This window comes from Suncus etruscus, chromosome 6 (assembly GCF_024139225.1).
Source record: "Suncus etruscus isolate mSunEtr1 chromosome 6, mSunEtr1.pri.cur, whole genome shotgun sequence".
NCBI lineage: Eukaryota > Metazoa > Chordata > Mammalia > Eulipotyphla > Soricidae > Suncus > Suncus etruscus.
This window is the reverse complement of record NC_064853.1, coordinates 74,807,099-74,826,655: the sequence shown is the minus strand read 5'-3', so window position 1 is coordinate 74,826,655 and position 19,557 is coordinate 74,807,099. Positions and strand designations below refer to the sequence as shown.

The following is a 19,557-nucleotide window of genomic DNA, read 5'->3' as shown; positions in this document are numbered from 1 at the left end:
CCACAACAGGGATGGTCTCAACTGCAAATATGTTCCACCCATCTATACCTATGCTCCATGTCTACACATATGCTCCACCCAAAAAATAACAGGTTGAAAGTGATGCTTTCAGCAGATGACCCTTCTTGCCATACAGCTTCTATGGAGCAAGCATACTCTGTTCTGAGCACCAGTATCATTGTCATTAATAAGAACCCATGATCATTGGCAAAGGTAAGAGGCTGGCAGGAGTGATGAATATGACATAATCTTGAGGTATGAGGTCATCTTCCCACTTGCTTGCCTCACTGAATCACTCATTCACCTTGATTGTTCTTGTATAGACATAACAAACATAATTAATAATAACCAAATAAAAATAAGTGAATTAATAATTAATATCAATATATTAATATATAATACAATTAATGATAATTAATTAAATAAAACTGTGTGCTCAGATACTTCATTTGATATGAAGTATATGAAATGCCTATTTCTATATGGAACAGTGACATCTCTTGGGACAACCTTCATGTGAGGGGCTAAGAAAGTCTACTGGCCTCTTTCCTTCCTGGGAGCCGGGAGTCTAGCAGCATGGGGTTCGGCAGGCCTCCGCCATGCCAGAGGCCTTCTTAACCAGGCCTAGGGGGGTGCAGGACTTGGGTAACCCCAGCATCCCTCTACCGCCTTGCTCCAGATCTCCAGGGCTTCCCCAGGCCATATGCCTGGGCAAGCCAGCGAGTTGGGCCCCTTAGCAGAGCTTGAAGGTACCCTAGGCTTTCCCCCATTCCCCATTTGGCTCCTTAGGGAGGGTCTGGGTGGGGCTCTGAACTTCGGGCCTCCCAGCATCTTGACGCAGTCACTGGTAATCTCTTTCCAGTCTATATTTTCAAAATCACGCGGGGGCACTAGATACATTAATAGTACAAGATACATTAATAGTACTCACTATCATTGAATTATGTTTTTATGTATGCAGAAAGTCCATTTTGTACTCTGCCTTTTCGCACACCCCTACAAAAGATCATTGTTCTCTTTAACTCTCTTAACCCCTATCATCATTACTCCTCATTTACCCTTTTTAACTTAAGTACTGTAGAGTCCTAAGTCACAGACCAAAGTAGTACCCTGGAGTTAACACCCAACTAACTATTCCAAAAGGCATAAAAAGGACACATATGTCTTTTCAACATTTTATGTGTGTTTTCTTTGATGGCTATAACTTTTGCTGAATATTTTCTTATACAGTGACAATCCCTCCCCCCCTTTTTTATCTTCTCTTTGTGAATTGTTCAATATGGAATTTGGTGGGAAAGAATCCCTCAGTTTAATGCTTATGTTTGAACCAAGTCATGGATATTGTTGGACGTGTTCTTACGCTCCCATATACTCTGATAATGCCATGTGGCTTTATTTCTTGTTTGCATAGGCACACTAAAATGGGAAAATACTATACATACAAATAAGTTCTTATCTAATAGAGATGGGAACACACAAATCTTGTAGTGCAATGGGACCTTACACCCTGAACATTGACATAAAGACCTGGCACACGCCTCAGAAGAATGGGCATTCTCCATTCACCCCTGATCTAGAGAAGACATCTACAAAACATCCAAGGTTGTCTATAACATCACCTGGAGGCAATCCTCTACCAGGGAAGACCCTACCGCTGCTCTGACATCTACCTACTCAAAAGAGACTTCCCTTAACACTGAGAAGACTTAACAACAACAATGACCTGCTTACTGGACAGGGCTTTCTGTATTGCCCCTTAATTGTGAGGTGAAACTACAGGATCCTCCACACCAGCCTGACTTCAATGTAGGATGTGTAGATTCCAGGATCTTTAATACAGAAACCTGATGCCAACAATAAAACTGCGTGAAAAATAAAACTGTATTGGCACTACAGACAATGACTTGGATTGAATAAACTAGTTTGCCTGGAGCCTAGAGTTGGTCTTATGCCAGGAAACTTCAGGGGTAGGGGTCTCCTTGTATTTAGACCAAGGCTTTTCCTTTCCATGTCCCCCATATTTTGGTGGACCTATGCAAACAATATTTGCCAATCTAACACCATTTTGCCCTTTTGACTAACCCTTAAAAAAAAAAAAAAACCTCTTAAACTTTTGATGTTAACTTAAACTAATATATGTGCATGAAAATATAAAAAAATACTATGCCTTCAATGTTTAAGGAGTCACATAAAACTCATGGCTTTAGGTTGCTTTGTGTACTGCTAAAAAATGTTATAATGTACTACAATCTGGGGATTTGTGGACTAACTAATTGTACATGGGTTCTGCCTTATTTTTCTTAATGTTCTTTGAATGTAAGTTCAATATTTAGGCATCAGCAAGGGAATTTTTCTGAGAACTCTGTTTATGGGCGATTGTCCTTTCACTATAACTTTACCTTGTCCTCTTTGCATCATTGTTCTCATAATTAAAAATAAAAAATTAAAAAAAAAGAAAGTCTACTAGCAAACATGACATGAATTGAACCTGCTTGGTACTGTTCTGACACTTTATGTAATAAGCTCAAACTCTCTTCACACTAGCCCTTCCAGGCAGGCTGCATTATTCATTTTACAGATGAAGCACAGTGAGTTGTGTGACTTGTCAGGCCCTAGGGGGAACGATCAAGTCAGTGGTAAGTTCAGCAATACTCTTGTGGCAACACCATTGGTGGAGACTGGACAATCACTGTTCTAGCTGTTAAGAGCGAGTGCATGTGCATGTGTGTGTGTGTTTGTAGAACTGAACCCTGTGACGAGGTCTCCTTGCAGGAAAGAGAGATTCTAGCACACCTATTCCAGAAGGCAAGAAGTGATTCTCTTACTAGGAATAGGAGCTACGAGTCCTCCAAGCAAATGTTAACCATGCATTCCTGGTACTAAATATTATATAGCACCAGGATACATACATATAGAAAGCAGAACAAATTCTGACTTCAGAACTTGGCTCTGGCAACTTCAAATAAAGCAAATCTCTATATTTTGAAGTATAAGTGTGAATTCTGTAAGAAAAAGATTTCCTCTTTAATTTCACCACTTTGCCTTTATAGTGGTATCTTTTTGACAAAATATTCACACAGCGTAGACTATTATTTGCATTAACTTTTAACTAAATAAATTCATCTTTTGAAAGTAATCTATCTTCTTCACCCATTTCTAAATCCCATGAATAAAACTTATTTCGTAGTTTTATTATATAAGTCATACTGATCTATTAGAATAATATCTATGACCTCTAGTGTTTAACTGCTCATTTAAAAATTAATGCATCTGTTATGGAAAATAGAATGAAGGCTCTTTAAAAGAACAGAAAAACAGCACTTGAGAGATAGTACAGGGGTGATGGTACTTGATTTTCAATTTACTTCAGTTGGATCTGGGATACTGCATATGGTTCCCTGAGCCCTGCCAGGAGTGAATACTAAACACAGAGCTAGAAGTAAATCCTGAGCACTCTCAGGTATGACTCCCAGACAAAAACACACAAAGACCTAAAAATATAATTCTTCTAAGACCCCAGCAACTTTGAGTTGGAAAAGAAAAAATTCAGAGGTCAGAGATAGTATAGTGGTAAAGGCACTTTATTTGCATGCATCCTACCCAGGTTCTATGCCTGGCACCCCATATAGTGCCCTGAATCCTCCAGGAGTATTTCCCGAGTGCAGAATCAGAAATAAACCCTGTACATTGCTGAGTATAGAACAAAAAATCTTTAAAAATAAAAAAAGAGCTCAAAGAGAGATCTGCATCCCTATGTTTATTATACAGCCCCATTCACAATAGGTATGTCACAACCCAAGTGTTGATTAGATAAATATAGTATATGATATATACCTAATGAAATACTATTTAGACACAAGACAAAAAAATAAATCCACAATATGGGTGTATCTTCAGGTCATAATAAAAGATAAGATAACTCATAGACAAATGCTATATGATAACACAGGTAGAAGCTAAAAGAGCTGGAAGCTGGCATCAAAAGAGGGATAATAGGTAAATAGTAAAGGAATTTTTAATAAGAAACCACAAAAAACTGACACCACACAAATATTATGTCTCAAATTGAAATTCACATACAGACATTAATACCCAAACATTTCTCAAAAGAAATCATCTGATCTGTAGAAATATAAGGATTGAGAAACTTGGCTAATAAAAGATGGATTGTTTCTTCAGGAAGACTGGAAGAATGTCCATACCCAATGGGAAGAATTTTTGAGGGCAGGGAAATTTCTGAGGTACCTGAGAGTACCTCTCTCTGAGGCTGAGGAGAGACAGTGCTGGTTTCCAAATTCTTCTTCTCACTCTCAGGGACAGCAGCACTGAGATGCGTGCTTCCTACACTCTTTCTTAATTATTTTGCCCTTGGAACCAAGGCCTCAGCTAAGACCAACTTTTGAAGACACTGGTTCCATCCAATTTCCTCAATGACCAGTAAAGACATTGAGGCATAGAAAAGTTAATAGATGAGCTCAGCTAACAATCTAGAGGAGAATCAGAGTCTAAAGAATTCAGTATCCACATTCTAGCTTCACATTTATTGACCACAGTACATCTTGCTGCAGTCAGTGTTATGTAGGGGAACAGGTATCTCTCCTCCTGAAAGTTTGTAAAAATTAAACAATGACTAAAACAGAACAGGAAAATTCCTAACAATAGAAAAAACATGAACATAACATAAATAATAGCAGCTACATATATATATGTATGTATGTATGTATGTATTTTTTTTATTTTGTGGTTTTGGGTCACACCTGGAAGTGCTCAGGGGTTATTCCTGGCTCCAGGCTCAGAAATTGCTCCTGACAGGCACAGGAGACCATATGGGACGCCGGGATTCGAACCGATGACCTCCTGCATGAAAGGCAAACGCCTTACCTCCATGCTATCTCTCTGGCCCCTGCAGCTATAATTTTTATAAAACATACCAGAAAGCAGACTTAGTTCTTTATATACAAGATACAAATACTTTATGATATAAGTAATATTACGCTTTTCTTTATAGATGTAAATATTGAACCTATGGCTCTGGGTAGGGTGATTAAGCATCTTGGTTTTCCTGGTACTCAGAGCTTCCCAGAATATGGAACTGGCAGTGTTGAGTTAGAATTAGTGTTACCCAGGACAGATGGTCATCCTCCTTGTGGGGCTGGTATGTGACAGAGAAGCTCCCATCTATCTGACACCCCAATCACCACTACCTTTTATGAGTCCTTCCTTCCATGGAATCTAGTTTTCCACAACCTGGTTTAAAGAAGGACGAGGACCTTACCTTAAAAAACAGGAAATGCACATAATTCCTATGTAGCACCTGTTCTATCTACCCCATGGGGAGGGTACAGAAAACCCACATGACCACATGCCTCCCTTCTTCCAGAAGTGCAAAAAAGAACACTTACCTTCACCTCAAACTCGAAGTGTTCATCCTTCCCTTGCCCGCAGAGAACGTAGCGTGGAATACTAATTTTAATTGGATCCTTCAGGTCATCTGGATTGGCTCCCAGAGAGCGAGAAACCATCCGCTATCAAAGGCACATCAGACAGGAAGAACAAAGAGAAATCAGGATCACTCTGCTGCAAAATACCCTGCTTGGGCAGGCAGCAGAAAATGTGTTTCAAGTAGAGAAAATCGCATCAAACCAGTGGAGTTTATTTAGAAAAATGATGGTTTCCTTTTAAAAAGAAATGCTAAGTCTCTCTCCTAACAAAAGATCATTTCTTTAGGTATGCCATTCCAAGAAGTCAGGGCAAAAGCACTTCAAAATGTTCTCTGCCTTTGAAGTTCCTTCCAATTTATAAGAACAAGTGAAACAAGGGCGAGATTACATATCCAGACTTAAAAAAAAATCACTGTGCACCAGATTCCTTTCTGAAAAGTCTTGATCATCTGACAAGCTTCATTCTTCCTCACACACTATCAGATTGCTAAGCATAAAGCTCCAAAAGCTAGAGATTTGGTTTGAATTTACTTCAGTTTTAACTTCTAGGTATTTTTATAAGCCAGTGTAGGGCAGGAAGACCTTTCAAACAAAATTAAAACAAATCTCAAATATTTTTCTCAGGCTCCATTTGACTGATAATTAACTTGGCTCTGAAACATTTATAGCTGGATTGACAGAAAACAGAAAAAGGCATGGGAAAAAAAAATCTTCAAAATGAGCTCTCCTGAGTATGAAAGAAAGAAAATCTCCGAATAATTCTTATCATCTGCACTAATCTGGGGCTTTAGAAAACATAAGAAAGTGTTTTTGAAACAGTAGCAACAATAATTATAATCACAACCATAATTAGCATTTATTGAATACTCATTATATGCAGAAAAATATGCTAAATAGCACATGTGCTTAATTTCCTTAATTTGCATGGTTCTCCTCTGAGGCAAGATCTGTTATCAAACTCCCTTTCTCACATAAAAGGGTCCATGACTTCAGAGTTTGGACCATACAGGAATCATGAAATTTTAAACTATTTTTGCCTTAGATAAAATGAGCTGATAAATATACCAACACAAATAGAAGTTTAAGGGGGAGAACTTTAAGATCATTCAGTGAAATCTATTATCTGAGTTAAAAAAAAAAACCCAACAACATAGAATTTTAATTCCTGACACTGCATAGTCTCTGGAGCATCAAAGACAAACAGAAAATTTAAAAAAATAAAAAAACAGGCAATAAGCTCTCATTTTTTTTCCCAAGTAAAATTCTAGGCCCTCAATCTTAGTAGAGTATAATATAGAAGGTAAAACCAAACGGCAATTTGGAAGCACAGTGATGGAGAGGTAACGGTGAGGATCACATAATTTGTCTTAAATTAAAGTTTTCCTTTAACTGACAAATACACATTTTGGAATAATATGAAGGCATCAAGGACGTTAAGAGCAACTTAATTTTTCCCTGTGTGGTTGGTCATTCACTCAAAATGAGACATTTAATTTTGCCTCACTGGCACACCTATTTAGCTGTCCACAATGTCAAAAAACTCTATCATTCTTTGTAAACAGTATTTCTCCATGTGTGTACTTACAAAGACTGCATTTAAATTCTCTAACAGTATTTATTCTAATTTTCTTTACTTGCAGACATTCCCTGAATCATGGAATTGGTATGTCTATTTTCGGGTATAAAACTAGAGATAACGAATTATGTGGCTTCATTTATTTTCAAACATTTAATGTGAAGAATTACAATACCAGAGTTTAGCAGCCAAAGTATAAGCTCTGCTGCAACCCTGACTCCTCAACTTCAAGCACAATTACTGTATTTTTCAAGTAGGAACAGAATCTCTGTTGCAGATCTGACATGCTGGTGTGGGAAATCAGCTTGCTGTGATATATGCTGAGTGTCTGTATATGTGTATTGCATGAGCGTGTGTGTGTGTGTGTGTCTGTCTGTCTGTCTGTGTCTGCAGTGTATATGAGTATATGTTGGAAGCTGCTGTGGATCTAGAAATAGAGATAGAGGGATGGAAGAAGAGAGAAAAGCAATTACAGCTTCCTTCAACCTACCAGCAACAAAGGGGAATAAAGAACAACTCTTAAAAGTATCAAAAGATTGTGCTAAAGGGTTATTATTTCCACCCTTTGATGTCTTCCTACTGAATTTCCATAATTTATACTATAAATTTTATAGGCACACAGGTGGCAAAATACACACATCTGCAAAGCAGCAGTGCTGAAAGGCAAACCTTTCCTACAATTTGCAAAGATCTCCACATGTATATCCAAACTATCCAGGGTCATGTGTACCTGATCCTGGTTCTTGACAAGGTTTGATGACAATATATCAACAAATAACAAAACTGTGGGTGCTGAAAACTGTACTAAAACTATCTGCTTCTGGGAAGGAATCACTGTGAATATACCTGGAAGATCAAAATAGAATTCGGAAAGAAAAAATGAAAAGACCCAGAGTCAAAACCCAAACTTCAGGATCTGGTCTTTGACCAACAGCGACCTACTCTCTCAGCACCTTAGCTTCATTGTGTCTATGAGAATGGACCTGCATAAATAGCTTGAGTATATGTCAGCAGACAACTATGAAGATGGAAAACTGGAATTGCCTGTTAAGAGAGACTTTGATGAGTAAGCTAATCATTACATCAGTTCTAAAAAGTTGTAGTGCAATATAGAGAAAGACTATACACATGTATGCTGTATTTTTACTGAGGAAAAGCTACAGTCAAAATTGCCCTGGTGATTGGGCTGAGACCCTAACTACTGCACCACCACTGCAAAAGCCAGAGGTTTCCACCTATTGCCACCATCTTCTGTGCAGTAAAGTGCCCCAGCTCTTCCACCAGGTTCCAAAAGAAAAGGATGGCTGCCAATACTTCTCAGGTAGTCTGATCCTGGTTGATACCTCTATGGAATTCTCAGAAAGGAGGAGCAGGTAGATTCAACTTTCTGTATGAGCTACAGCACTACAGCAGCCTGGCACTACATCCTATACCCTCCCACAAAGAACAATACAGCTCCACAACTTAACCTCATCAAATTTCCAAGCCACTAAATTTGTTTTAGTTCTAGAGATCATGGACACCTCAAAATTTTATAGTGTCATGGATGTACACGGAATCTATTATGCTGAGTGAAATAAGTCAGAGAGAGAGAGAAAAACGCAGAATGGTCTCACACATCTATGGGTTTTAAGAAAAATGAAAGACATTCTTGCAATAATAATTTTCAGACACAAAAGAGAAAAGAGCTGGAAGTTCCAGCTCACCTCAGGAAGCTCACCACAAAGAGTGATGAGTTTAGTTAGAGAAATAACTACATTCTGAACTTTCCTAATAATGAGAATGTATGAGGGAAATGGAGAGCCTGTTTAGAGTACAGGCAGGGGTTAGGTGGGGAGGAGGGAGACTTGGGACATTGGTGGTGGGAATGTTGCACTGGTGATGGGTGGCGTTCTTTACATGACTGAAACCCAAACACAATCATGTATGTAATCAAGGTGTTTAAATAAAAAAATTTTTTATAGTGTCAGCTCAGTAGTATCACAGGAAATCAGATGGGTAACCTACATAGTAAACTACCAAGCTTAGTGAGCCTAAACATTAATATGAATGGCTCAACTAGCACCAAACATAGCCCACAAATCCTCAGACTTTAATAATGCCACATAGAGATGGAAAAAACTGACCAGTGTTGACTAAGTTTTAATAATTCCATTTGCCTTTGTGTTGTAATAGCAATATGAAGTAAATATTTGCTTGTGTCTGCATGGAGATATGTTATTCAGGTGGGTCAGAAATTGGGACACTGGTGTTGACATTGGTGTTTGAACATTTAATGCCTGAAACAACTGTATTATGAACTATTTTGTTAAGTCATGGTGTTATAATAAAAATTAGGAAAAAAATAAAAATGCCCTGTTATGTATTCTGTTAGCTAAGCAAGAGAGAGAACTTTATCTTATTAAATAACTTTACCTAAAGGCAGAATAAGAATAAACAAGCAAAAGACACACTGGTTTCTTTTATTAAGCACCAACTGCTGGCTATAGGGCCAGCTCCTAGAAAAGCAAAGAAAATTATATAAGCCAACTATAATTACTAAGACTGTTAAGTTCTAACAAAGAATTTTTCCACTCTAAGGGGATTCTACTTTGAAGTTAGCATTTCTTAAAGTTATTTCTTTATGATAATTTTCATACTGATTAAAATCATAACTGATGTATGATCAGTCCATGCACATTTAAAGTCTAGAAAATTCTCTATTTAGTAGATGTAGGTCTGAAAAAAATCTAATGAAAAAAAAGTTAATTAAAGCTCTAGTTCATAGATTTTTTTAAAAAATGTATTCGCTTTTGATGATTTAACTGGGTATATTTATTAAGTAGGTGCCAGTTAGCTAAGGGGGAATGGATCATAGAGAAGTTACATAGTCCACCTAATTTAGGGCAGCATCTCTGTGTCCTTCAAGTAATAGTTCTACACCTAAAAACTGTTTTACAGAAGAGGATTTACCAAGGGCAGGGGATGGCAGGGCGGCGGAAAAAGTGGACACTTTGGTGAGGGTTGTGATGTTGAAATGCTGTATGCTTGAAATCCTTTCATTAATAGTATTATAAACCAGTAACCAGGAAGGAAGGGAGGGAGCAAGGGAGGAAGGTTGAGTAAGGAAGGAAAGAAGGAGGGAGGAATAAAATGAAGGAAGGCAGAAGGAAGGAAGGAAGGAGAGGAGGGAAGGTGGGAAAGATGAGGAAGGGAGGAAGAAAGAGAAAGGAAGGGAGGGAGGGAAGAAGGAAGGAAAACAGGAAGGAAGGAAAACAGAAAGGAAGAGAGAGAGGGAAGAAGGATGGAAAGGAGGGAGGGAGAGGGAAGGAAGAAAAGGTGGGAAGAATGAGGAAGGGAGAAAGGAAGGAAAGAAGGAGAGATAAAGGAAAAGTGGGAAGGATAAGGAAGGGAGGGAGAAAGAAAGAGGGGAGGAAGGGAGGGAGGAGGGAGGGAGGAAGGAAGGAAGGAAGAAAGGAAGGAATCTACATGGGCACTTCCCCAATCAGTATCAGAAATCTTTAACATTAGAGTCTCTCAGTATAATTTATGGCACAGTTCACTTCAATCTCACTGATTTCATAATAACTGAAGTTTGAATGTAGGTGGAAAAATGAAGAACTGTAAGAAAAGAGAGGGATCTATTTGAGCAAAAATATAAGTAGATGAACAGAGAAAAATAAAAAAAAATGTGCATGCTCCCATCAAATTACTTCTGCCATGTAATTTTAAAAGATTGCTTTTGGAAGTACGATGAGAAGTGTAAAATTCTCAGATACACTGTAAAAGATTCCTGTTATTTCCTAAATGATGTTTATAATGGGAAAGAAGTAAAACTCTTTCTAAAATTAATTTTCTTTATTTGAAAGTAGACATATTTTGAGTATCTTTGAGTTTGACATTAGACAAGTAAATGTGTGCTATATGTTACACACCATTAAATAAATTCTTACATTTCTATGTACTTGGGTTTCTTTGCTTTCTGGCCACAAACGGTTATGCTTAGGGTTACTCAGGAGTTAGTCTGCACTCAGAAATCACTCCTGGCAGGCTCTAGGGACCATCTGGGATGTCAGGGATTGAAACCAGGTTGGCCGTGTGCAAGGCAAATGACCTACCCCCTGTGCTATCACTCCTGTATGTAATTATTTATTTTAGAATAAGTCATAATTTCTCTACATGTGGCAAAAAATATTATGACTTAGTATCACATTGGAGTCTACAGTAAGGAGCATAAGAAAAGCTGTATATTGAGAAGTGTATCTTGTAGCAAATCTAGCACAGATAAATATGTAAGGTATTTCCAAAAATTTTAAATGCACAGGGGATTAGTTTTATTAAAAATAAAAAGTCAGTAAATAGCTCTATTTTCTAATGTTCTCAATCAACACATCGACTATTTTGTCATTTAGGAAATACTAGATTCAAGTTCTCAGCCAAAAAAAAAGTACAACACAGCTACATTTTGAGTATTTAGATTAGAATCTTTTCTTCCTACTCAAGATGTCTTCTTTAAAAGGAAAAATTAAGGAAATTATTAGGAAGTGGCATTAATAGCCACTCAGATCACTGTCAGCATTGCAGAGGGCATGGAATGGACCAATTCTAAAGGGAGTCATCAACATACTTCCGAAATACTCTATGTAGCAGATGGCTCAATTTAACCTACACTTGGACTGTGACAAGGTCAGACCTAATAAGTGTTTTCTCATAACCTAAAGCTAAATATAAAAGCTTCACATTAAAACTATTTGAAATCATTTTATAATCAGAAAAACATTTAAAAATATAAAATATAAAAATATAAAAAGTGTTTCTTTTATTTTACTGCATCCACCATAGTAATAATTCTAATTAGAACTATTTAGAATAGATCATTCACCTATCATCCCCCAGAGCATGCTATATACTAGTAAGCTTGAAAGTGGAGTTTGAAAGTAGACATAGTAAGAATTCATTAACTCTCAAGTATAAACCAATTTATAAGAAATAGGGAGTAAAATGAAGTCATGACATTTTGTTATACATGGATATACATAGAAAGTATGCTGAGTGAGAGGGAAGGACAGACATAGAGTGATGACATTCATCTGTGAGATATTAAAAAAAGAAAACACCATAGAATGAGAATGATTCCTAAACTAGGAGAAATGATGGGGGCAGTGCAGAGAAGGGAGCACAATAAAAATGATAGCTGGAAATAATCACTCTGAATAAGAAGCGGGTGCTGAAAGGAAGGAAAGCAAAATGCATGCACGAGACTTCTTCAGCAGCAATGTCACAAAGCAATGTCTAAAAGGAAAGAAGGAAAGAGTGAGAGAGAGAGTGAGTGAGTGAGTGAGTGAGTGAGTGAGTGAGTGAGTGAATGAAAGAGAAAGAGGAGAAAAAGAGAAACAAGTGTGCCACAGAAGCAGGCTGGGGGCGAGGGTAAGGCAGGAGGGAAACAGGACATTGGTGACAGGAATGAACAATGGTGAAGGGATGAGATATTAGAACATTGCATGAAATTCAAACATCAACTTTTAACTCTGTATCTCATCGTGATTTCATTACAATTTTTAAAGCAGGAAGTTAACTGTGTGAACAAGTACAAATTATGAATATGGTAAAATAAAAACTGTCAAAAGGTGAGGTCTGCTTGTGTATGCTTTTTTATCTTTGGAAACTTAATATATACAATTAAATGAGATTTTACTATTGCAAATGGCTATGTCTACTATAGTATTCTACAATCCTTCCATACAGGGTCAGACTCAATGTCTGACATAAAGAAACAATAACTGTATCTCATTTTCTTTTATTTTTTTGGGCCACACCTGGTGACGTTCAGAGGTTACTCCTGGCTTTGCACTCAGAAATTGCTCCTGGCTTGGGGAACCATATGGGATGAACTGCAGGGAGATTGAACTGCAGTCTGTCCTAGGTCAGCCACATGCAAGGCAAATGCTCTACCACTGTGCCACTGCTTCAGTCCTTATATATTTCATTTTTAAGTTTACAATACTCAAATTGGAAAGAGAAATAAGATCTTTAAAATAAAGACACATTTATGTATTAATCTTTAGATAATATAAAATGAATGTTATTTTGTTTATATAAATGTAATAAATTAATGCTGTACGGGTAAACCTGTAAGGTTTGGTTAATAGTTCCAAACTATAATTCTTATAGAAAAGATTATTTGTCCAAACAACTGAGTTGATCCATATTATTTCTAAAATATGAAAATGCTGAATCTTTGATGAATGTTTCAAATTGAAAAGGTCACCATCTTTCTGTAGATCATGAAAGACCAAATCATTCCTTTAATGACCTTTGTCTGCAGATATTTTTTTTATAAGGCCTAGTATTTTTTTAAGGCCTAGTTTTGATTCAAATTAAAGTTGAATTCCAGGAGAAATTAAAGTGAAGGTATTTTCTTCATCAACTTTCTCTTGAGCACAATGTCTAGTTTTCATATATGTAACACCAAGAATATAAAGTTATCTGTACCACATTTACTCTATGACTATATATAAACTCTCCTTCTATAAAACTAAAAATGAAGAGAGTAAACAGAGAAATAAGATCTACACTAGAAAAAAATAAAAGTTCAAAGAAATTGTAAAGAAATTCTTAAAAACACAAAACAATACCTAATGAGAAATATCTTTAAAAAATAATATTTACTTTGTAGAAATTCCAGAGGATAGTTTACAAGAAAAATTAATTATTTTTAATTAATAATTACAAGTAAAAGTTAATATAATCATTCCTAATACAGTCATTCCTTTAGGAATAAAAGTGTTTAGACTTTAATTCAATGTTAGTAACAACTGTATTAAGTAGCAAGTATCTTTGGCATTTAGAAAAGAACGTATGTGCCAGAGTAAGGTTTGAGCTTGAACTCCAATTGTTAATTTTTTTTCTTTATGAGTTAATTCTTTAATATGTAATGAATATCAATGACAACAATTACTCCATCCCAGAAAGATCATGTTGGGAGGCCGAATGGAATAAAATAGAAGGAAAAATTCCATATTACATACCTCAATATAAATGGTAATTGGGATGTTATTACTATCATCTACAGAAACTCCATCAAATGATTTGAAATAACTAAAAAGTCAGAGGAATCATTTACTATTAGAATCTCCTTCTCACCAACTGTATCATTTAATTTTATACCTCAAAAAAAAAAAAAGAGTAAGTAAATTACAAGGGTTCTTCCTTAATAAGTGGTAGCTTTAAAATTATACTGAGCAAGATTCAGCAGAAGGCCTGAAGGTTAATGGAGTATGTGAAAGCAGTGACAATCTCTTTGCTAGGATGGAGTAGGATAAAAAATATGAATAGTATTTCCCTACACGGTGATAGTAGGATGCCACTAATGAAAAGACAGCATGTGGAGAACACAAGGAAGTCTTTAGAAAGAAAAATCTAAGGTAGAGAGTATTTCTCAATGAATACTCATTTAGTAAAAGAAAGTGATCAATTTATTCAAGGGGACATCAAAGATTTAATAATAAAACAAACCATAATAAATAACTTTAAAGGTTCTTCCCAGTACCTGAATGCTTTGATATGAAGAAATCCTAAATTATTTTTAAGATTTATCTTTATTGAGTACTGAGTACTTGGGTGGAGTTAAATTAGTACTAGCAATTGTAGTATGAATATAGCTCATAGCCTTGCCTTGGCTCCCTTGCCCTTTGACTTTGAACTGATCATGTGACTTGCACTGGCCAACAGGATAGCAGGATAGTGTAAGACATGATGTATGGCTCCCCTTAAATGCTTTATTCACCATAATGGCCACTGCCCATTCAGTAATGAACCTAAAATGAGTCAGACTCTAGTGAGTTGCAGATGTTCTAGGGCTAACAGCAGAGTCACTTGAAACTACATGCCAACTCTGAGTGAGAAAGAAAAACTTGTGTGTATGTGCCACTAAAATTTTGAGCACTGTCTATAATTTAGCAGTAGTTGATTTATTGAAGAATATCAATCATATATATGAAAGTATTTATTATTTGTTTTTTTTTTGTTTTTTTTTTAATGCATAATTTTTTTTTTATTTAAACACCTTGATTACATACATGATTGTGTTTGGGTTTCAGTCATAAAAGGAACACCACCCATCACCAGTGCAACATTCCCATCACCCAAGTCCCAAATCTCCCTCCTCCCCACCCAACCCCAGCCTGTACGCTAAACAGGCTCTACATTTCCCTCATACATTCTCAATATTAGGACAGTTCAAAATGTAGTTATTTCTCTAACTAAACTCATCACTCTTTGTGGTGAGCTTCCTGAGGTGAGCTGGAACTTCCAGCTCTTTTCTCTTTTGTGTCTGAAAATTATTATTACCAGGGTGTCTTTCATTTTTCTTAAAACCCATAGATGAGTGAGACCATTCTGCGTTTTTCTCTCTCTCTCTGACTTATTTCACTCAGCATAATAGATTCCATGTACATCCATGTATAGGAAAATTTCATGACTTCATCTCTCCTGACAGCTGCATAATATTCCATTGTGTATATGTACCACAGTTTCTTTAGCCATTCGTCTGTTGAAGGGCATCTTGGTTGTTTCCAGAGTCTTGCTATGGTAAATAGAGCTGCAATGAATATAGGTGTAAGGAAGGGGTTTTTGTATTGTATTTTTGTGTTCCTAGGGTATATTCCTAGGAGTGGTATAGCTGGATCGTATGGGAGCTCGATTTCCAGTTTTTGGAGGAATCTCCATATCGCTTTCCATAAAGGTTGAACTAGACAGCATTCCCACCAGCAGTGGATAAGAGTTCCTTTCTCTCCACATCCCCGCCAACACTGTTTATTCTCATTCTTTGTGATGTGTGCCATTCTCTGGGATGTGAGGTGGTATCTCATCGTTGTTTTGATTTGCATCTCCCTGATGATTAGTGATGTGGAACATTTTTTCATGTGTCTTTTGGCCATGCGTATTTCTTCTTTGTCAAAGTGTCTGTTCATTTCTTCTCCCCATTTTTTGATGGGGTTAGATGTTTTTTTCTTGTAAAGTTCTGTCAGTGCCTTGTATATTTTGGAGATTAGCCCCTTATCTGATGGGTATTGGGTGAATAGTTTCTCCCACTCAGTGGGTGGCTCTTGTATCCTGGGCACTATTTCCTTTGAGGTGCAGAAGCTTCTCAGCTTAATATATTCCCATCTGTTAATCTCTGCTTTCACTTGCTTGGAGAGTGCAGTTTCCTCCTTGAAGATGCCTGTAATGTCCTGTAGTGTTTTGCCTATGTGCTGTTCTATATATCTTATGGTTTTGGGGCTGATATCGAGGTCTTTAATCCATTTGGATTTTACCTTTGTACATGATGTTAGCTGGGGGTCTAAGTTTAATTTTTTGCAAGTGGCTATCCAATTGTGCCAACACCACTTGTTGAAGAGGCTTTCCCTGCTCCATTTAGGATTTCCTGCTCCTTTATCAAAAATTAGATGGTTGTATCTCTGGGGAACATTTTCTGAGTATTCAAGCCTATTCCACTGATCTGAGGACCTATCTTTATTCCAATACCATGCTGTTTTGATAACTGTTGCTTTGTAGTACAGTTTAAAGTTGGGAAAAGTAATTCCTCCCATATTCTTTTTCCCAATGATTGCTTTAGCTATTCGAGGGTGGTTATTGTTCCAAATGAATTTCAAAAGTGTCTGATCCACTTCTTTGAAGAATGTCATGGGTATCTTTAGAGGGATGGCATTAAATCTGTATAATGCCTTGGGGAGTATTGACATTTTGATGATGTTAATCCTGCCAATCCATGAGCAGGGTATGTGTTTCCATTTCCGTGTGTCCTCTCTTATTTCTTGGAGCAGAGTTTTATAGTTTTCTTTGTATAGGTCCTTCACATATTTAGTCAAGTTGATTCCAAGATATTTGAGTTTGTGTGGTACTATTGTGAATGGGGTTGTTTTCTTAATGTCCATTTCATCCTTAATACTATTGGTATATAGAAAGGCCATTGATTTTTGTGTGTTAATTTTGTAGCCTGCCACCTTGCTATATGAGTCTATTGTTTCTAGAAGCTTTTTGATAGAGTCTTTAGGGTTTTCTAAGGAGAGTATCATGTCATCTGCAAGCAGTGAGAGCTTGACTTCTTCCTTTCCTATCTGGATTCCCTTGATATCCTTTTCTTGCCTAATCGCTATAGCAAGTACTTCCAGTGCTATGTTGAATAGGAGTGGTGAGAGAGGACAGCCTTGTCTTGTGCCAGAATTTAGAGGGAAGGCTTTCAGTTTTTCTCCATTGAGGATAATATTTGCCACTGGCTTGTGGTAGATGGCCTTCACTATATTGAGAAAGGTTCCCTCCATTCCCATCTTGCTGAGAGTTTTGATCAAGAATGGGTGTTGGACCTTATCAAATGCTTTCTCTGCATCTATTGATATGATCATGTGGTTTTTATTTTTCTTGTTATTGATGTTGTGTATTATGTTGATAGATTTACGGATGTTAAACCAGCCTTGCATTCCTGGGATGAAACCTACTTGATCGTAGTGGATGATCTTCTTAACGAGGCATTGAATCCTATTTGCCAGGATTTTGTTGAGGATCTTTGCATCTGCATTCATCAGTGATATTGGTCTGTAATTTTCTTTTTTGGTAGCGTCTCTGTCTGGTTTAGGTATCAAGGTGATGTTGGCTTCATAAAAGCTATTTGGAAGTGTTTCTGTTTGTTCAATTTCATGAAAGAGTCTTGCCAAGATTGGCAGTAGTTCCTCTTGGAAAGTTTGATAGAATTCATTAGTGAATCCATCTGGACCTGGGCTTTTGTTTTTCGGCAGACATTTGATTACTGTTTTAATTTCATCAATGGTGATGGGGGTGTTTAGATATGCTACATCCTCTTCCTTCAACCGTGGAAGATTATGAGAGTCCAAGAATTTATCCATTTCTTCCAGGTTCTCATTTTTAGTGGCGTAGAGTTTTTCAAAGTAGTTTCTGATTACCCTTTGAATCTCTGTCATATCAGTAGTGATCTCTCCTTTTTCATTCCTGATACGAGTTATCAAGTTTCTCTCTCTCTCTTTCTTTGTTAGGTTTGCCAGTGGTCTATCAATCTTGTTTATTTTTTCAAAGAACCAACTTCTGCTTTCGTTGATCTTTCGGATTGTTTTTTGAGTTTCCACTTCGTTGATTTCTGCTCTCAGCTTTGTTATTTCCTTCTGTCTTCCTATTCTTGGGTCCTTTTGTTGAGCATTTTCTAGTTCTATTAGCTGTGTCATTAAGCTACTCAGGTAAGCTCCTTCTTCCTTCCTGATGTGTGCTTGCAAAGCTATAAATTTTCCTCTCAGTACTGCTTTTGCTGTGTCCCATAAGTTCTGAGAGTTTGTGTCTTTATTGTCATTTGTTTCCAGGAACCTTTTTATTTCCTCCTTGATTTCATCTCGGACCCACTGGTTATTGAGCATGAGGCTGTTTAACTTCCAGGTGTTAAAGTGTTTCTTCTGAGTCCCTTTGGAGTTCACAAATAATTTCAGAGCCTTGTGGTCAGCGAAGGTAGTCTGCAAAATTTCTATCCTCTTGATCTTATGGAGGTATGTTTTATGTGCCAGCATGTAGTCTATCCTGGAGAATGTCCCATGTACATTGGAGAAGAATGTGTATCCAGGTTTCTGGGGATGGAGTGTCCTATATATATCCACTAGGCCTCTTTCTTCCATTTCTCTCCTCAGGTCTAGTATATTCTTGTTGGGTTTCAGTCTGGTTGACCTGTCCAGTGTTGACAAAGCCGTGTTAAGGTCCCCCACAATTATTGTGTTGTTGTTGATATTATTTTTCAGATTTGTCAACAGTTATATTAAATATTTTGCTGGCCCTTCATTCGGTGCATATATGTTTAGGAGAGTGAATTCTTCCTGCTCTACGTACCCCTTGATTAATATAAAATGTCCGTCTTTGTCCCTTACAACCTTCCTGAGTATAAAGTTTGCATTATCTGATATTAGTATGGCCACTCCAGCTTTTTTATGGGTGTTGTTTGCTTGGATAACTTTTCTCCAGCCTTTTATTTTGAGTCTATGTTCTGACTATTCAGGTGCGTTTCTTGTAGGCAGCAGAAGGTTGGATTGAGTTTTTTGATCCATTTAGCCACTCTGTGTCTCTTAACTGGTGCATTTAGTCCATTGACGTTGAGAGAAAGAATTGTCCTGGGATTTAACGCCATCTTTATTTCAAAATTTGGTGTGTCTTTTGGGTAGTCTTGTCTTAGATTAGGTCTTTCAGTTTTTCTCTTAAGACTGGTTTTGTGTCTGTGAAGTTTCTGAGCTGTTTTTTGTCTGTGAAACCATGTATTCTTCCATCAAACCGGAAAGTGAGTTTTGCTGGGTATAGTATTCTGGGTGAAGCATTCATTTCATTCAGTCCTGTCACAATATCCCACCACTGCTTTCTGGCATTGAGCGTTTCTGGTGACAGGTCTGCTGTAAATCTCAGGGAAGCTTGCTTGAACATGATTTCCCCTTTTGATCTTGCTGTTTTCAGAATTCTGTCTCTATCTGTGGGATTTGTCATTGTGACTAGGATGTGTCTTGGGGTGGTTTTTCTGGG

General features: G+C 37.1%; 1 protein-coding gene across 1 annotated transcript in view; it reads right to left on the bottom strand.

Annotated features, from left to right (window-relative positions):
• KIF16B (kinesin family member 16B) overlaps positions 1–19,557 on the bottom strand; it is a 291,493-nt gene that overhangs the window by 55,838 nt on the left and 216,098 nt on the right. The window contains exon 24 of the mRNA XM_049774326.1: positions 5,403–5,525. Coding sequence (XP_049630283.1) covers positions 5,403–5,525 — 123 coding nt within the window. The remainder of the gene's footprint in view (positions 1–5,402; positions 5,526–19,557) is intronic.